This window comes from Strix aluco, chromosome 26, assembly GCF_031877795.1.
Source record: "Strix aluco isolate bStrAlu1 chromosome 26, bStrAlu1.hap1, whole genome shotgun sequence".
Lineage (NCBI taxonomy): Eukaryota > Metazoa > Chordata > Aves > Strigiformes > Strigidae > Strix > Strix aluco.
This window is the reverse complement of record NC_133956.1, coordinates 1260863-1277993: the sequence shown is the minus strand read 5'-3', so window position 1 is coordinate 1277993 and position 17131 is coordinate 1260863. Positions and strand designations below refer to the sequence as shown.

General features: G+C 72.2%; 2 protein-coding genes across 15 annotated transcripts in view; both read left to right on the top strand.

Moving 5' to 3' along the window:
* Window positions 1-187: 187 nt before the first annotated feature.
* Window positions 188-14941, top strand: MAP7D1 (MAP7 domain containing 1). The gene is made up of 18 exons (XM_074850891.1): window positions 188-375; window positions 6555-7190; window positions 7319-7387; window positions 8023-8186; window positions 8486-8600; window positions 9966-10076; window positions 11512-11634; window positions 11760-11902; window positions 12031-12164; window positions 12254-12513; window positions 12591-12765; window positions 12847-13006; window positions 13219-13323; window positions 13451-13504; window positions 13619-13676; window positions 13805-13922; window positions 13998-14203; window positions 14293-14941. Exons 1-18 carry the CDS (start codon window positions 309-311, stop codon window positions 14301-14303), a joined length of 2709 nt encoding a protein of 902 aa, XP_074706992.1. The 5' UTR covers window positions 188-308; the 3' UTR covers window positions 14304-14941.
* Window positions 14942-15655: 714 nt separating this feature from the next.
* THRAP3 (thyroid hormone receptor associated protein 3) overlaps window positions 15656-17131 on the top strand; it is a 33808-nt gene continuing 32332 nt past the window's right edge. For 13 of the 14 annotated variants that reach the window (XR_012620977.1, XR_012620976.1, XM_074807172.1 and 10 more), the window contains exon 1: window positions 15656-15727. The gene's annotated coding sequence lies outside the window, so the exon portion shown is untranslated. The remainder of the gene's footprint in view (window positions 15728-17131) is intronic. The other variant, XM_074807171.1, reaches the window with a different exon arrangement.

Genomic DNA, 17131 nt, shown 5'->3' with positions numbered 1-17131 from the left:
TCTGGGAGAGGAGGGGCTGGAGCTGGGCGAGCAAAGGTGGGGGATGCTGGGCGCTGCGGGGACAGGCCTGAGGCCGCGGTGACGGGCGCGGCGTTGGAGGGGGGGGGGGGGGGTCCGGGCCGCGGGGCCGCGGGGCCGGGGCGGGATGCGCGGCCGGGGCCGGGGCGGGGAGCGCCGAGCGTCCTCCCCCGCCGGGCCGGGGGGGAGCGGGGCGGCGCGGCTCGGCGCGGCTCAGCTCGGCTCGGCTCGGCGCGGCTCGGCTCGGCTCGGCTCGGCTCGGCCAGCCCCCTGCGCCTCCCCGCCACGCCATGGAGAGGAGCCGCGCCGGGCGGGAGCCCCAGCCCCAGCCCCAGCCCCAGCCCCAGCCGGCCCAGGGTAAGGCTCCGCGGCGGGGACCGGCTCCGGGACCGGTTCAGGCCCCTTCCCGCACTGCGGGGCCGCGCCGGAGTCGGGGTACAGGATGCGGCCACGGGGGAGGCGGGAGATGGGCCGTGGGGGTGCTGGACCGCGCCGTGGGGGTGCGGGACCGGCCGTGGGAGCTGCCGGCGGGGATGCGGCGGCGCCGGGCCCGGGGGATGCGGCGGCCCGGGCGGCGGAGCGGGGCGGGGGCCCGGGGAGGCGGTGGAGGAGCCCGGGGGGACGCGCTGCGGGGGCGCGGGGGGGGGGGGGGGGTGCCCTTCCCGGGAGGGACAAAGCCCGGGCACGGCCCCTCCATCTTGGGGCGGGACGGAGCGGCGCGGCCCCCGGCCCCGCCGGCGGAGCTGCCCTTGGGGAGCCCTCCCGGTGCGGGGGGGTCCGGGGCGGCGGCGCCTACCCGTGCCCCGGCCCTTCCCCGCCAGCCGGTGTGAGGTGGGGGCCTGGCCCGCGGTGGGGGCCCGAGGCTGCGCTGCGGCGGGGCGGGGGGGGCTCCTGCCCGCCTCCCCCATTCGTGCTGCGGGGCGCGGGTGGCCCCGGGGTCCGTGTTCTGGTTGTGCCGGGGTCACCCCCCCCCGGCCCGGCCCGGGGCAGAGGCGGCTGCCGGAGGGTTGGGGGGTTCAGGCGTTGCCCCCCCCCGCCCCGCCCGCCCGCCCGCCCGGGGCCGGTCCCGGCGCTGCCCCGGGATGAACTCTGCCGCTCGGGGAGGGCGGCGGCCGGCGGGGCCGAGGCTCGGGGCTCGGGTTTGTTTTGGCTCCTCTCCGCCGGGCTCCGGCCCCGGCCGCGGGGCTCTGACTAAGCAGCGGAGCCGCTTCCCGCCGGTGGAGGGAGAGGGGAGGCGGTTCCCCTCCCCCCCGCCACTCCCCGGTCCCGGTGCTCGCCGTTGCACCGGGATTCCCGGCCCGCGGCCGCCGGGGCAGGCGGGGAGGGGTCGCTGCCGGCTCCCGGCCGCGCCGAAATGCCGCTCGCCCTTTCCCGGAGGCTCTTCAAGAGCCCGAGCGGCGCGTCCTGTGCTGCGGACATGTTGGCCGTGGCCCGCTCGCCGCCGCCATCCCGTCCCCGGCGCGGCCTGTCCGTCCCTCCCGAGGCCATCGCTGCCCGGTGGTGAGGGACGGCCGCTCCCGGCCGCGCTGGCCTCTCCTGCGGCCGTGCGGGCCCCCACGCGGTTGGGTTCCCCGGTGCGGGGAGGTGTTTGCCTCTACGGCGAGCGGAGGGCGTCGAGGACGTCGCCGGGGGAGCGCAGGCGGCTCCGTGGCACGTCCCGCTCCGGGGACCAGCCCCGACGCTTCTCGTTCGGGTGACCCGCGTGGCCGGGCAGCAACGCCCCCCCCACCCCGCTGTGCCATGCCCTGGCTCCGGGGACCGGGACCCACCGCGGCGTGGGGCAGCCGGTGGCGCTCATGGAGGGCCCGGGCAGGATGCTGCCCCGCGGGCAGGCAGAGGGGCGAGGGCCAAGGCAGGGAGCAGGCAGGAGTTCGTTCTCATCCGGGTTTCCCCTGGCTTCTCCAGCTCTTCTCCCTCCGGCGCAGCGGGGAGGGAGGGTGCAGGGCGAGCTGGTTGCCAGCCAGCGCCTGTCTTTGGGAGCAGGCGGCTCGGGAGCCCTCCCAGCGCGGGGACGCCAGCAGAGCCGCTGCCGCGAAACCGTCAGAGCAACGTGATGCGACGCGCGGAGCGGTGATGTGACAGTCCCGTGGTGCCATGTCCAAAATAGTTCGCGCAGCTCTCGCTGGTCAGAGGGCTCCGAGCAGGGACGGGCGGCGGCGCGGGCAGCGGGCTGGGAGCGGAGCCGGATCCTGCACGGCCCCCGCCCTGGTAGGTGCCCGCATCCGCGTTGTGAGGCTCAGGACCCGTTTTTCGGAGGTGCTGGGCACCTGCTCCCCGAGAGGCCGGCTCCCGGCCGGCACAGAGCCCCCCGCCCTGCCTTTGAGCCAGGTTTCTGTTTTGCCAGCGTGATGCTCGCAGCCAGGTTTTTGGGAGCGCGGCTGGGCCGGCTGCCCTCGGCGCTGGCAGCTCGGCACGGGTCGCCCCAAGGACGAGGGCACCTCCTGTCGCCGCTGCCGGCGCTGCCCGGATGGATGGCAGGCAGGTGCTGCCTGCCCCTGCCCTCGGTCTGTTTGGGGCTGTGCCATGACCGCCACCAAACGGAACGTTTGCTGTGAGGGTGCCGGGATGCAGCAGCAGCTCAGGCCTTTTCCTCCGCCTGTATTTTAAACCCTGGAAACCCCCCGGCTCTGGCCCCGCTCTGGCCACGAGATCCCGTCGCCCAAGTTCCCCTTGTTGCTCTCGGGTTTGGCGCGTCACCGCCGGCTGGGTGCTGAGCCGCAGGAGCTCGGCGGCCTCGGCGGGGGGCTGGCACAGTTCCCCCACGGCTGCTCCCACACGGTGCCCCGAGGGGGTGCATGGACCCCAGGAGGGGGGACTGGTCCTCCACACAGAGCCCTCCCAAGCCAGCCCTGCCAGCAAAGGCAGCGTGGCCTCAGCCAGGTGGGCAGAGCCCTCCTGTGCCCCTTCCCCCTGCCCGGCACCCACCGCCCGGCTGTGCCCTCCCGGGGTGCTGCTGCCTGCACCCCTCCTGCCCTGCTCCTGCGCGGCCCTGGAGGCCCATCCCCGAGGCAGAGCTGTGGGCAGCACGTGGGGCACCGGTGCCTGACCTGCCCCGGTGCTGCCGGCTGCGTTTTGCTGGCTCTGAGCCAGCGGGGAGAGGAGCCAACCTGGGGCTACGGCACCTGCACTGCCGGGGGCCAGGGTGCGGGTGGCCGTGGGCAGCAGCACCACGGGATCCCCCCGCGGGGAATGGGGTGTCGTTGCCGTTGATGGCTGCCGGGGTCTCCCTGCCTGTGGGAGGGAGCCGAGGCCGAGGGTGTGCGTCAGTGCTGCGCCCGCGGCCTGGACGTGCCGGGGCTGCTTGCTCACCGTCCCCGTCATCCCGGTGCGAGGGGTGCTGCAGCGCGGGGGAGTCCCGGGAGCTGGGTGGGACAGGGCAGGGCTCGATGCCGAAGCACATCTGAGACGTGGTGAGGTGGAGTGGGATCGGGGGCAGTGCCGGGGCTCTGAGCACCCCTGGGCACCCCACAGCACGCCGGCGGCCTCGGGCAGCCGCTCTCCTTCCCGACAGGACACCCGCAGAGCAATCCCGGCCTCAGGGCCACGGCTGCACCCCTGCTCAGCACAGGGACATGAGGAGAGGCCCCGGGGATCCGTCCTTCCCCCCTCCTCTGGCACGGCCATGGCGCTGCCATCGAGGCAGGGGAGGCACCTGGGAAGCAGCCGCACCGGGACGGGCCCGGGGGCACACCGGGCACGTGGGTGTCCCCATGGGCTGCGGGAAGTGGCCTTGCAGATGCAGCGGAGGCTCTTGGGGCTGGGGTTCCCCTCCGAACCCCCTCCCTGGGCATTGCAGGGACTCGTGCAATGGCCAGTGTGGCCGGGGACTGCTGGCCAGGCACTGTGACACCAGCCGCTCCGGGTGGCTTTGCAGCAGCCACCAACGGGCTCCTGCCGTGCCCGCCAGCCCTGCCATCCTCTCCTTCTGGTGTGGGGGGGGCCTGTCCGATGCCCCCAGCCCCAGGCAGGTACTGCACGTGGAGCAGCCCGTGGCAGGCCCCGGCCATGCCGCAGAGCGGGTATGTGAGGATACAGCGGACGGGGGGGAGCTGAGGTTAAAGCGTGGCGGGTGCCCCCTCCACCCCCCCGCCCTCGTGGGAAGCGCCCTGCGGGGACGCGCGGCGGACGGTTAACGAGGGCTGCTCGGACCGGAGCGCCCCGCGGGGCCTCGATGTGCTCTCGCTTGACGGCACCGGGGAATTAGCCGCTGCCTGGCTGAGCATCCCCAGCCATGTGCCAGCCGCGGAGCGACGCCGCACCGGGCCGTGCCAGCGGTGCTGGGTGGTGCAGGCGCTGGTGCCACATGGACCTGCGGGAGGAGCTGGGATGGGCGACATGACCTCGACGGGGGCAGCTCGTCGCCCTGCGGCCGTGGCCCGCGGCTGGGCACAGCGCCCGTCCTGGTGCCAGCAGCCCTGGGGGCTGCGGGGGAGCCATGCCTGCGTGTCTCGGGGGACAGGGAGCTAATCCCCTGCGGAATGCCCCGGCCGGGGGAGAGGGGACGCCTGCGCTGCCTGGGCGCAGGCAGCGTTGGGTTTCAGGGCAGCTGCCGTGCTGGAGCAGCGACAGGGACAGATGGCGGCAGGGCTGGCCCCGGCTGCGCGCTGGGGTTTTGGCCGTGCCCAGCAGCCCTGCCCCGGCCATGGGCGCTGCCATCCCTCTGGCCAGCAGGGTGGGATGGATCCTGCCCAGGGCTGTGCCTGGGGCTCCGTGCCTGGCAGTGCGGGGTGGCAGGAGGCACCCACCGTCCCCCCGCATGGCTCCTGGCACGGAGGTTTTCCCAGCAGCTCAGAGGTGTCCGCCGGCCCTTGAAGCTCTCGCTCGGCCAGTGGCCCCACAGGCAGCACCTGGCTGCATCACCACAGCGCTCCTGGGGGTCACCCCTCCAAGCCAGGACTCGCATGGTGCCACCACGGGTATTGTCCTCAGCGCCGGTGCCTGTGGGGCCACCGAGCCCCCCTGCGCACGGGTGCCAATCTGGGGCAGCCCTGGGGAACTGGGGTGGGGGACCCCCATTGTCTGCAGCCCTGGCACCTTCCCGGCCGCGTGTTGGGCTCACGGTCACCTCGCGGGGCACAGCGATGGGGACACGGGATGTGCAGGATCGGGGCCAGGGGATGGGCCGGCTTCCTGCGGCAGAAAATAGCCGGAAGGCTGCTGGGGTCTGGGGTGGGGGGGCCGGGACCGGCTGTGTCCCCCGCGGAGTCTGGGCTGGGTGAACCCCACTGGCACAAGCCCCAGCCTGCTGGGGGGGCTGCAGCATGACCCCCAGCCCCTCCCTGGGCGGGCGGGTGCTGCTGTGGGTGCTGGGGGACCATGGAACATGGGGTGCAGCCGTGTCCACAGCGCAGGGGGGGGGCTGGCAGTGCCACCCCGACGGCCTGGGGCTGCCCCTGAGCTCGGCGGGCGCCGGCGCAGGGTGGGGGAGCGGCGCCAGCCCGTGTTTGCAGAGCCCACACTTTGCCCCTCTCTGAAGATTGTGGAGAGCTCTGCAAACACGGCCGAGCCCGGTGCGTGACATCACCCCACAGCAAGCACCGCTCGCCAGGGCCAGCGGGTGCCGGTCGCGGGTGTCCCCATCATCCCACACCGCCAGAGCCGGGGACACGCTGCAGCGGTGCCTGTGGGGCTGGAGCCGGGCGCCCGCGGCACCAGGGCAGGTCGGGTATCGTTCCCGGGCACCCAAAGGTGCGTTTGCAAAGGGCTGGTTAACCACGGTGGGGGGGATCACCGCTGCTGGTCACCGCGGGCCGGTGACAGCCACCCCGTGCAGAGGCCATGTGCTGTGGCTTTGTGGGGCGGCCGGCACCGTGTCCCCAGTGCCGGGGCATGCAGTGGGCTCCCCCAGGCTCCCCGGCTCCCCTGGGGCTGGCCGGAACGGGGGGGCTGCTCCCCTCGGGGTGCACAGAGCAGGCACCGTGCCCCCCACCTGCCCCACGCCGCGGCAGCGAGTGGACCCCCGCGGGGAGGGGGCTGTTTGCTGGCGGTGGCGGTGGCCTCGTGTGCATTCCTGGGCCATGAGTTCATGGCTGCGCGGCCGCGGCATGGCGCAGCGCGGGGGGACATGGGCCGGAGCGGTGACGTCAGGCCGCGGGGCCCGCGCCCATCCTGCCTCCGGCTGCGCCGCCAGCACCGGCGGAAGCGGCCCCGCGTCCTCCGGGGAAGCGCGGGGGTCCCCGGGCCTGCGTGGGGTCTCTGTCGCCGCATCCCCCCGCAGCGGGGCCGGGGTGGCAGCTGTCGGCGGAAGAAGGGCAGCTTTGTGGCGGCGGTGCCTGGCGGAGCCCCGGCCGGTCCCTCTGTGCATTGTGCGCCCAGCGCCTGGCACCCGGCCTGGGGGAGTGTGGGTGCCCCTGAGACGGGGGCAGCAGCAGGGCTTGGGTGGGGGTCCCGCTGCATTCTCCCAGGGGACCAGGGGACCGTCCCCAGCCCCTGTGGCCAGGGACAGCCTTACTCCCAAGGGCTGTGTTTGGGGGGGACGGGGCTGCCCCGGGCCCCCCCACTGAGTGACCCTCTGCTCTGCTCTCCCTGTGTTGCAGGGAAGCCGCCATCCCTGATGGGAGACAGTGTGTGTCCCCCCACCTCACCGCCCCCCTCACCTGGGGACACCCTGCAGGGAGGACGCACCCCCCTGCAGCACGACCGACCCATCCCTCCAGCCGTCACCCCCCCCGGACAGCCCGTCTCGCCCGTCCCTGCAGCCGTCACCCCCTCCAGGCAGCCCGTCTGCCCCCCAGCCGTGACTGCCCCCTCCGAGAGCAGCACCTCGCAGCGTGACCGACCTGTCCCTCCAGCCACAACGCCATCGGGACAGCCCGTCTCCCCCATCCCTGCAGCTGTGGCCCCCTCGGCAGAGAGTGTCCCCCCATGGTGCGACCGCTCCCCCCCGGGGCCCCCCCGGCCCCCTGTGACGGAGCACCCCAAAGAAGAGGCCTCACCCCACGCCGCCGGCCAGCCAGTCCCTGTCCACGCTGCTGCTGCCCCTTGCCCGGCAGAGACACTGCCCCGCGGGAGTGAACCCCCAGCCCTGGCTGCTGGGGAAGGGGCCCCCTCTGATGCCAAGAGCCCCCCGGGTGGCACGGCCGGGCCCTCGAAGGACGTGCACCCCCGGAGCGACCGCCCCACCCCAGCTGCAGCCTCGCCAGCTCCTGCTGCCAGCCCCAGGCCCAAGCAAGGTGGGTGCCCGGGGGGGGGCAGGGATGCTCCGGTGATGCCAGCACCCTGTGGGCGCTGCTCGGTGCCTCCATGCCCGGCGGGGGCTGAGGGGGCCGGGCGCTGCTCTGACCGTGTCTCCCCGCTGCAGATGCCCAGAAGGCCCAGGCGCGGCACAAGCAGGCGAAGGAGCGGCGCGAGGAGAGGGCCAAGTACCTGGGTACGGGTCTGGGGGAGCAGGGGGGGTGCGCGGGGTTGGTGACCCCCCCCCCCTGGCAGCGCAGGGAGGGAAAGTGGATGGGGGGGAGGCAGGAGCTAAGGAGCTTTGCCGGGTCACAGGCAATCCCATTAGCTGCCATGAGCTGAGCCCGGGCAGGAGCTGCTGTGCTGGCAGCTCTGCCCCCCTGGCACGCCGCTGCCACACTCCCCCGGCTGCTCCCGCGGTCTGGGTGCCCCCCAGGTGCATGGGTGCCACCCGCCCAGTGCTCAGCTCCGTCCCATGCGCAGGCAGCTGCAGGCAGCCCTGCAGCAGCTTGGGGCAGCGGGCGAGCGGGGCCCCTGTGCGGCGCATGGGGCCTCCTCGTCCCCGCGCTCTTTCCACCCTCATTCCCCCATTGTTCACCAGCGCGGCGCAGCTCCGCGGGCTCCCAGCCTCCCTTTTGTCCTCTCCCAAACCCCTCCCTTGCCGGTCGGCCGCGATGCCGCTGGCCCCGCGCACCCAGGGAGCCCGGCCGCGTGCCCCGGCTGGAGCCAGCCCTCGGCCCTGCGCCGCCAGCACGGGCACACGTCCCGACCGTGGGGCTCGCCGGGGCTGTGCCTCGGGTGTGACCCCGCTGCCCTGGCTCCCTCCTGCAGCCGCCAAGCGGGTGCTGTGGCTGGAGAAGGAGGAGAAGGCCAGGCTGCTGCGGGAGAAGCAGCTGGAGGAACGCCGCAAGCGCCTGGAGGAGCAGCGGCTGAAGGCGGAGAAGCGCCGCGCCGTCCTGGAGGAGCGGCAGAGGCAGAAACTGGAGAAGAACAAGGTGGGGATGGGGGATCACGGGCACAGCGGGCGGGGGGCCAGGGTGGCACACCGGGGACATGCTGCCTGGGGAGACCCTGTGGCCTTTGGGAGCTGCCCACTGTCCCTGTCCTTCATGGTGCAGAGCCTCCGTGGTGCCCTGCTCCTTGGGCACACATGCCCTGGCCAGGGTGGGCATCGCTGCCCCGTCCCCCTCCAAGCATCCCCGTGGCTGCCATAGCCTCATGCTGGGGGGCTCCAGCTGGTCCTGGCCCCGTTCCCCCAGCCACCAGCCTCACCCCGTCCCTCTCCCTCGGGCAGGAGCGCTACGAGGCAGCGATCCAGCGGTCGGCCAAGAAGACGTGGGCAGAGATCCGGCAGCAGCGATGGTCCTGGGCTGGGGCCCTGCACCACGGCTCCCCCGCGCACAAGGACGGTGAGTGCGGGGCTGGGGAAGGGCACCCGGGGCCCCGCAGCTCTGGAGGCGGCTGGGCACAGCTCTGCAGTGCTCTGCGCGAGGAGGGCAAGACCCCAACTCAGCCCCACTCTGCCGTGGGGTCGTGCTGTTGTCACCGCGGTCTGCGCCGGGCTGTGCCAGGGCTCGCCGTGGTCCCTCGACTTTTCCCGGTTCTCGTGGGGCTGGGTGGAAGCTGGAGGCTGGGCGTCACAGGCCCCGTTGTGCGCAGGGATGTGTCTGGGGACAGCCTGGCTGCCTGTGGGGACGCCGTGGCCATGCTGGTCGGGTCTCCGGCAGCCAGGAGGAACCAGGCGTGGGCTGTGGAGCCGTGCGAGGCCGTCGCTGTCTCTCGCTGGGATCCGTGCTGTGGCGTATCCCCTTGTCCCCAGGCTGGGTGGGGGCAGCTCTTAGCCCCTCCAGCTCCAACGTGGAGGTGACTGTGGCTGTGGTGCTCCTGGGTGGGCCTGGCCGTGCCGTGCCTCGCTGTGCCGTGCCCCTGCGGCGGCTGCTGGAGGCTCAGCCGTGCCCTCTGCCCCATAGCCGGAGCACTGAGCCCAGTTGGCCCCTCTCCTCGGGGCTCCCCAGGGACACCCCGTGGGGTTGGGCGTGTGGAGGTCTCCCCTGACCGCCGAGGGGACAGGGCTGCCCCGGGGGGCACTGGCACTGCCTGGCCTGTCTGATGGCGTAGAGGGGAGCGCTGTGCCCCTGGGCTCTCTCTGCCCAGTTTGTGCCATGGGGTGGCTGTGGCAGCCCTGGCTGTGCGTCCGGGCACCGTGTTCTGGTTACCCCTGTCTGGGCTGTGCGTCCGGGCGCCGTGTGTCCGGCTCATGGTACGCTTGGGGACAGAGCCGTGTGTCCGTGGTGTGGCACCCGGCTGGGTCGGAGGGATCCCAGCACCCTGGGGAGGTGCTGCCGGCCACCAGCACCCTCCTGGCACTGCCGGGGTGACCCAGCACTGGTGTGAGTGTTGTCCCATGTCTGTCTGAACCCGCTGCCCTCAGCCTGCTCCCCCAGGCTGGCTGCTCGCCCGGTGCTGCCAAGGTCCTTGGCCACCCGGTGCCCAGAACTGCTTTTGGGGAGATGGGCGTGACGGGGCCTGGGAGCCGCCCTGGCTCCCCGAGGATGAGATCCCTGCATGATTCCAGCATGACCCCCCCGGGGCTCGGGCACCGTGCCGGATGCCAGCACCGTGCGTCATGTCCCCGGACACCAGCGTCTCCTGGCCCCGCTCTCTGTGCCACGTCCTCCCGCCCCAGTGCCCCGGCGTGGCCGTGCATGCTGCATGCGGGGGGCCCGGCTCCGGCCCCGGGACCTTAATGCCCTTGTGTCTTTTCCCTCCTCCAGGTGCGAGCCGGTGCTCGGTGTCCGCTGTAAACCTCCCCAAACACGTCGACTCTATAATCAACAAGCGGCTCTCCAAATCCTCTGCCACCCTCTGGAACTCTCCCAGTAGAAGTAAGAGCCCTTTGCATTTGCCCCAGCGCAGGCTCCTGCCTGGCGCTGGGGACCCCCGAGACCAGGGTCCCCCATCCCCAGGCCCTGCCTTGCAGCACGGTGCCGGCTGAGAGAGGAGAAGCCGTTTGCTGTTTGCGGGAGGAGGCTGGAGCCGGCCAGCGGCTCCTTGAGGCTGCGTGCAGGCTGGGAGGAGGAGGAAGAGGAGCGCCTGGGTGGTGGTAGCCCCGTGGGGCGCCAGGACGGGGACCAGGAGCCCTGGTTCCCTGCCCCGGGGCAGCTCTGGTGGGTGCAGCTGCAGCTGCAGAGTGGGGCTGCCTGTCGCCGGACCCTCCTTGGGGCCGGGCACGGTGCCGGTGCCTGCTGCCACCATGCCTGTCCTCACTGGCACCCAGTGCCACCGAGCGGCGTGGGCATGGGGCCGTGTTGGGTGCTGCAAGGTTGTCCCGGCCCTGGGCAAGCTGCCCGGGGCTGCCGGCCGCGCCGGGGGTATGCGTCCAGCGCCGGGGCTGCTGTTGTGTTTCGGGGTTGCCTGGCGATGGGCGCGTGCCGTCCCGGCCGGGTATAAATAGCCGGAGCAGCTGACACGGGTGGCTGCGGGCGGTGGTGGTGCAGGCGGCTCCTGCCAGGCCCGTGCTGGGGGCTCAGCCTGGGGAGAGGCACCCAGGGGCTCTCGGGTGGGAGCAGCATCTCCCCAAGCCAGTGCTGGATCCAGCACCTTGTCCCCGCCGCTGCACCCATGGCTGTTTTCTCCCCTCCTGGCAGTGGGTGCTGCTCTCGGCCTGACCAGGGGCCCCAGTGGAGAGGGGCAGAGCCGCCCCATCTCTGGGGTGCTTCCTGTGCACCTGTGGGGTGTTCGGTGCTGGTGTCGTGTGCTAGAGGGCAGCCAGTGGCAGCCCTGTGCCTGGCTGAGCCGGCGTGGCCAGGGACCACCATTCCTGGGGTGCCACAAGCCTGGCCTGGCTCCCGCGTCATGCTCGGTGACTTTGGCACGGCTCCCTCGGGGTGGGGGCACACTGCGGTGTCCCTGTGGCAGGCGGGGGTGCTCGATCGCACCGGGACGGGGCAGAGGGAGGGTGCGCGCCGGCGCCGGGTGCAAGGAGAGGGTGGGAGTGGAAGGGGCTGTCATCAGCAGGATCGCACCCTGGTGCTGCGGGTGCTGATTGCTGCGGGTGCGCGGTGGCCGGGGTGTCCGCAGGGCGCGGGGACAGTGTCGTCGTCGTGCCACAGCGCCGTCCCAGCCGCCCACCAGCGCCCACACGGCCCCTCATCCTGCTCAGCTGGCCGTGTGGGGCAGTGGGGACCCCCGCACATGTGCCCCAGCCCTGCCGCAAACGCACGGCTGCTCCCTCCCGGCGGGCAGCCGCGGGGCTGGGGGCCAGGGCTGGTGCCTGGGGGGGTGCTCACGGGCGCACTAAGGGGTCCTCTCCCTCCCCAGACCGAAGCTTGCAGCTGAGCCCGTGGGAGAGCAGCATCGTGGACCGGCTGATGACGCCCACCCTGTCCTTCCTCGCGCGCAGCCGGAGCGCTGTGACGCTGGCCGGGAACGGCAAGGAGCAGGGTGAGCACCCAGGGAGGGGCACGGGGCCACACGGGTCCTGGCGCAGGGACGAGGGTGCCTGAAGCCAGCAGAGAGCTGGTGCTGTGCCGGCTCTGTCCCGACAGCGTGGTGCCTCCTACCCCCAGTGCCCGTGTGCCCCCGCTCGGCCTCCGCCAGCCCCCTCAGCCCCTGCCACAACCACCGCCTGCAGCACCGCTGCTGGGAGAGGCGGAAGGGGACCACCGGCAGCCCCGACGTGACGCCGCGCCGCAGGACCGAGTCCTCGCCCGTGAGTGCCACCTCCCACGGGGACCCCTCGGTGTCAGGGCGGCCGCGGGGCACAACACGGCCCCCGGCTGAGCCAGAGCGCCTGGTGCTGACACTGATGCTGCTTCTGTCTCTCCCCGGCCGGAGCAGAAGAAGAAGGAGAAGAAGGAGAAGGAGCGGGAGAACGCCAAGGAGCGCAGCGCGCTGTCCCGCGAGCGCAGCCTCAAGAAGCGGCAGTCGCTGCCGGCGGCGCAGCCCCGGCTCCTGCCCGCAGCAGACAGCAGGTCTGTCCCGCCAGGCTGCCCGGCCCCCCCGCCCCACCGCCCCGGGGGTGCCCTGGCCCTGCTAACGCCGTCTCTCGCTCTGTTTGCAGCCCCGGCCCCAAGAACCGTCCTTCATCCCCTGCCACCCCCAAAGCCCGTCCAGCGTCCCCCAGCCCAGCCCTCGGCTCTCCCCACAAGCCGCCCCTGCCCCGCAGCGCCCACTCCTCTCCCAAGGTGCGGGCCAGGGCCCGGGAGGAGCGGGGGGAGCAGGAGGGCCAGGCGAAGGCGCGCGAGAAGAAGGAGGAGGAGCGGGGCCTGGCCCCCCCTGCCCTCCCCGAGCCCCCCAAGGTGCCTGCAGAGCCGACAGCAGGTGGGTACAGGGTGGCCAGGGGGGACGGTGGGACAGGGGGGAGCAGTAGCAGCACTGACACTGCGTGCACCCCGCAGCCCCCCCGGCCCCTGCAGCCCCTGGCCCCGTACCAGTCACCCCCCCAGGCAGACCCTCAGCCGGCACCACGGACCGGGAGGAGGCTGCCCGGCTGCTGGCGGAGAAGCGGCGCCAGGCCCGCGAGCAGAGGGAGCGTGAGGAGCGGGAGCGCCGGGAGCAGGAGGAGCGGGAGAGGTGGGTGCTGCCCGCCCCCCCCCGCCCTTCCCCGGCCCCTGGCCCCAGCCCCCCACCTTGCTGAGGGCCCCCTCCCCGCAGGCGGCTGCAGGAGGAGCGGGCGCAGCAGGTGGCGGAGGAGCAGACCCGCAGGGAGGCCCTGGCGCGCAGGCGGGAGGAGGAACGGCGGCTGCAGGAGGAACGCGAGGCCCAGGAGAGAGCACGGGCTGAGCAGGAGGAGACGGAGCGACTGCAGAGACAGGTCTGGGCTGGCGGGGTGCAGGGGACGGGGGAGGAAGAGCTGGGATGGGGGATGATGGCAGGGATGCCCCGTGGTGGGATGCAGGGGAGAAGACCGGCCCAGCCCCTCCATGCCCGGGGTGGCAGGAGGGACGTGGGGCAGGGCTGTGCTGTCCCCCCTCTCCCTGCCCCATCTGTCCCTGGCCTGTCTCATCCGTCCCTGCTGCCCTGCAGAGGGAAGAGGCCGAGGCGAGGGCACGCGAAGAGGCTGAGCGGCAGCGCCTGGAGCGGGAGAAGCACTTCCAGCGTGAGGAGCAAGAGCGGCTGGAGAGGAAGAAGGTGAGGAGGGCTGGGGGCACCCCCGGGCGAGTGGCGGGGCAGGGGGTTCCCCTGAAAGGGTCCTGCCCAGCCCCCAGGCCAGGTCCCGCTGGCCAGAACTGTGCACAAGCCCCTCTCTGCCCCACAGCGCCTGGAAGAGATCATGAAGAGGACGCGCAAGTCGGACGCAGCAGATACCAAGGTGGGTGCCTGTCCCCTGTCCTAAGGCGGCTGGGGACATGGGGGGCACTCTGCAGAGCCCTCCCACTGCTGCCCGGAGCTGCCACTGCCCCTCATGGCTCTCCTCTCCCTGCAGAAAAAGGAGGACAAGAAGGTGGTGAATGGGAAAGCGGCTGAGCGGGAGGATGTCCCAGGTACGTGTCCCCTTCCCACAGCCTGCTGCACCTCTGGGGTTCACGGAGCCACGACCCCATCCTGCTCCCCCCCAGCCACGCTCCTGCCCGGGGCCATGGCTGAGTGGGGGCTCTGACGACATCCCCAGGCCGCGAGAAGCGTGCGGGGCCGATGCCGAAGGAGGAGGAACTCCCCGAGACGGAGAGGCCGAGCGTGGGGACTCCAGGGGGGCCCAAGGGCCTGGTGGGTGAGGGGCTGCCACCAAGGTGAGCGCAGGCAGGGCCGGGGTGGGGCCGGGGGGCGGTGGGGCCCTGGCTGACCCCAGCCCTCCCACCCCACAGTCCCCCGGCCAAGGAGGTGGCGTCCCCGGCAGCCCTGGTGAACGGCGTGCAGCCCAGCAAGCATGAGAACGGCTTCTCGGGCACAGAGGGGTCACAGGAGCTGCTGGAGCTCTCCCACCACGGCAGCAGCCCCAGCAGCATCATCCCCTTCGGTGACAAGGAGCCCTTCCTCAAGCAGGCCGTGGTCAAGCCCCCCCAGGTGACAGGTGAGAGACGGAGGCGTGGCGGGGGGGGGGGCTGGGGGGCTGCCGTGGCCACCCTGCTCTCACCGCCGCACCCTCCCCTCTGCTCGCAGAGGTGCTGTGAGGGCCAGGCCCTGGCAGACGTCCCCGTGAGGCCACCGCACGCGTCCCGACCCCGGACGCCCGCGCAGAACCGTAGCTGTTGTCAGAAGAAAAACCTCGCCGCTCCCCTCCGCCCGCCGCCCGCACCTGGCCCTGCCGCGGGGAGCCCGGGGCCGTGTGGGACCCCAGCGAGGCGGCCACCGGCCCCCTGCCTGCTGCGGGGACGCCCGGTTTCTCTCTTCGTTCTTATTTTGTTTCGTTCTTTTTTTTTTTTTTAAATATGCACCTTATCAGACTGACACCCCCACCCCTAGCAGCCTGCCAGAGCCGCCCCAGACGTGTGGTGTAATAATGTAGTTATTTAACTTGCTGGGTACAATGTATGTGAATACTGTAAATAGAGCTCGGCCAGACAGCGGGGATGCTCGCCTGGCCCAGCCCCGCACGGGGTGAGAGGATTCGGGGCTCCGGGGGCTCGCAGCCTGGCTGGGGGCAGGTCGCTCCCCATCCCCACCGTCCCCACGCATGTCTGCGTGTGCGCTGGGTGCCCCGATACCGCGTTCCCCGGGGCCCGGCCGGCACCACGCTGCTCTCCGTGCCGTTGTGACAGTGTTATGCATCTGGACAACCTTTGCGAACAATAAAAGTTGGACAACTGCCCTCACCTCGCCGCGTCCCCGGGGGAAGGGGAACCGTGCTGCTGCCTGCGGGCAGCGGGCTGTCCCTCGGTGCTGGCCGCTCTCCTGGACCCCCGGCAGCTGCGGGGCAGGTGGAGCCCCGTGTCAGGGCTCGCTCCTGGAGCCCCCCAGCGCTGTTTGCTCCCCTCCGGGGCCGGGCCGGGCTTATCCCGGCTGCCCTCCCCACACAGCAGCAGGCCCTGCCCGAGCTGCGCCCTCCCCGGCCCGGCCTCAGGGCCCTCGGCAGCTGCAACCGGCCCAGCGCGGGTGGGGACATCCAGGCGCGAAGGGCCCGGGGGCTCCGGTTCCTGAGGGCCGCGGCCTGGCAGGGAGGGGGCGGTCGCACATACACGGCCCCTTCAGCGACCCGCTGCTCTGCGCCCGCGCTCCCTTCCAGGGCGGGGGAAGCACCGGGGAGCCGGGCGGTGCGGGAGGAGCTGGGCTGGGCCCACACCGCGCGGGGAGACCGCCGCCGCTCTTTCCCGGCCACCCCCCTCCGCGCAGCCCCACCCCTCTCCACCGGAAGCACCGCCCTCTCCGTGGCGCCAGGGGCGGGGCGGGGCGGAGGAGGAAATGACGTCACGCCCCGCGCGGTGCCCGCTGGGAGTTGTAGTCCGCGTGGCGCCACCAGCCAATGAGCGCGGCGGGGGCCGGACTGCAGCTCCCGGCAGCCCCCGCGGGCGGGCAGCAGGCGGGCGCGAACCGGAAGTGCGTGAGGAGGAGGCGGAGGCGCCTGGCTGCTGAGGAGGCCGCGGGCGGAGCGGGTCCGGTGAGTGCGGGTAGGCCCGGTGGGGCCCGGCCCTGCCCTCCGCCACCGGGCTCTTCTCTTCCCCTTCCTGCCTCGTCTCGAGGGTCCTCCGCGGCTGCGCCGCCCGCCCCGGCCTGGCTTTTCCCCCCCACCCCGGGTCTTAGCGCGGTGCTGCGCCGCGCCCCCCGCCCCCCCCCCCCGCCCTCCGGCCGCCCCGACTACCCGGTGGCCGCCGTGTGCCGAGCGCGGCCCCGCCGCCCCTCCTCACCCCGGGCGAGAGCTCGGACGCGGCGCGGGGCGCTCCCGGGGCCGCCCCGCGCCCGGCCCGAGCGGGGCCGCGTGGCTGGGCCGGGCCAGGCCTCGCGCCGCCTCCTCGCGTCCCCGTGGCCGGCGGGGGCAGGCCGGGCCTGGCCCGGAGGTTGCCCTTGTCCCGCTCCGGCCCAGGTCTGACCCCGGGGCCCCGTACCCGGACATTCCTCCCCCACCTCGGGCCTGTCCGCGGAGATTTCCTCTCTTGCCTGGGGCCTGTTTCCCGCGGCGGCCCGGGAGGCGCTGCCCGTGTTCCCGAGGGAGGCGGTTGGGGGGGTGCGGCGGGGAGCGGCAGGTCGCAGGGGTAGCAGCTTGTCCGGGCTGCAACTGTGACCCCGTGAGCTGGGCCTGCACCCCCGAGGGTGTGTAGCTCTCGCAGGGCTCGTGCCCCGGCGCTCAGCACCGTGTGGTTCTCGGTGCAGCAGACTGCGTTTGCTCACTCGCATTCCCCTCTCTGCATCTTGTTTAAAAGTGGCGTTTGGTGGAACCTCAGGTGATGCGGTGGAATGGGCTTTGCAGTGGCCCAGAGACACGTGTGAGCCCTGAATCTTCATTTTCACCAGGCTGATGAGGGCTTGTTTCCCTAACTCTTGTTGTTTTGGGGGAATTAATGTGTTTGAGGTTTCCATAAACATATTTCAAAGTCTCCACAAGGTAATTGTCACTAATTGCCTCCTGAATGGCTTTCTGAGGGCGTTTATGTGCCAGGAGGTGACGCGATAAGTTTGGAATAAGCAGTACTCCTTGTAGCAGCCCGGGGAGGTGCAGGTTCACTTCTGGTTGCTTGTGTGTGTGAGGACTCTGCTGCCGTGGAGTGGGTGGTGGTGTGTGTGCAACAGCGTTTCCTCGGAGCTTGTTGGAGGTGGGGTACTTGTTCTTGGGTTTTTCTTTGGTGATGTGTCTGATGCGGTGGCAAAAGAACAGATTTGTTCATTGAAATAAACAATATGCAAAATTGTTTGGAAAATGCTGTAGGTTGTCTTGTAGCTGATGGGTGGAAGGAGAAGAGCCTTCATCTGCTGCTTCCGTGGCAGCAGCAGCACAGAGCACGTGTGTAAGAGGCTGCAGGAGCAAATGGACATTTTCAGGATGCTCTTTCCTAAGATCACAGACAAT

Coding starts and splice junctions, on each gene's coding strand:
- MAP7D1 (XM_074850891.1), top strand. CDS start 309: ATGGAGAGGAGCCGCGCCGGGCGGGAGCCCCAGCCCCAGCCCCAGCCC. Junction 7,388..8,022: donor GGAGAGGGCCAAGTACCTGG/GTACGGGTCTGG, acceptor TCCCTCCTGCAG/CCGCCAAGCGGGTGCTGTGG. Junction 10,077..11,511: donor CTGGAACTCTCCCAGTAGAA/GTAAGAGCCCTT, acceptor CTCCCTCCCCAG/ACCGAAGCTTGCAGCTGAGC.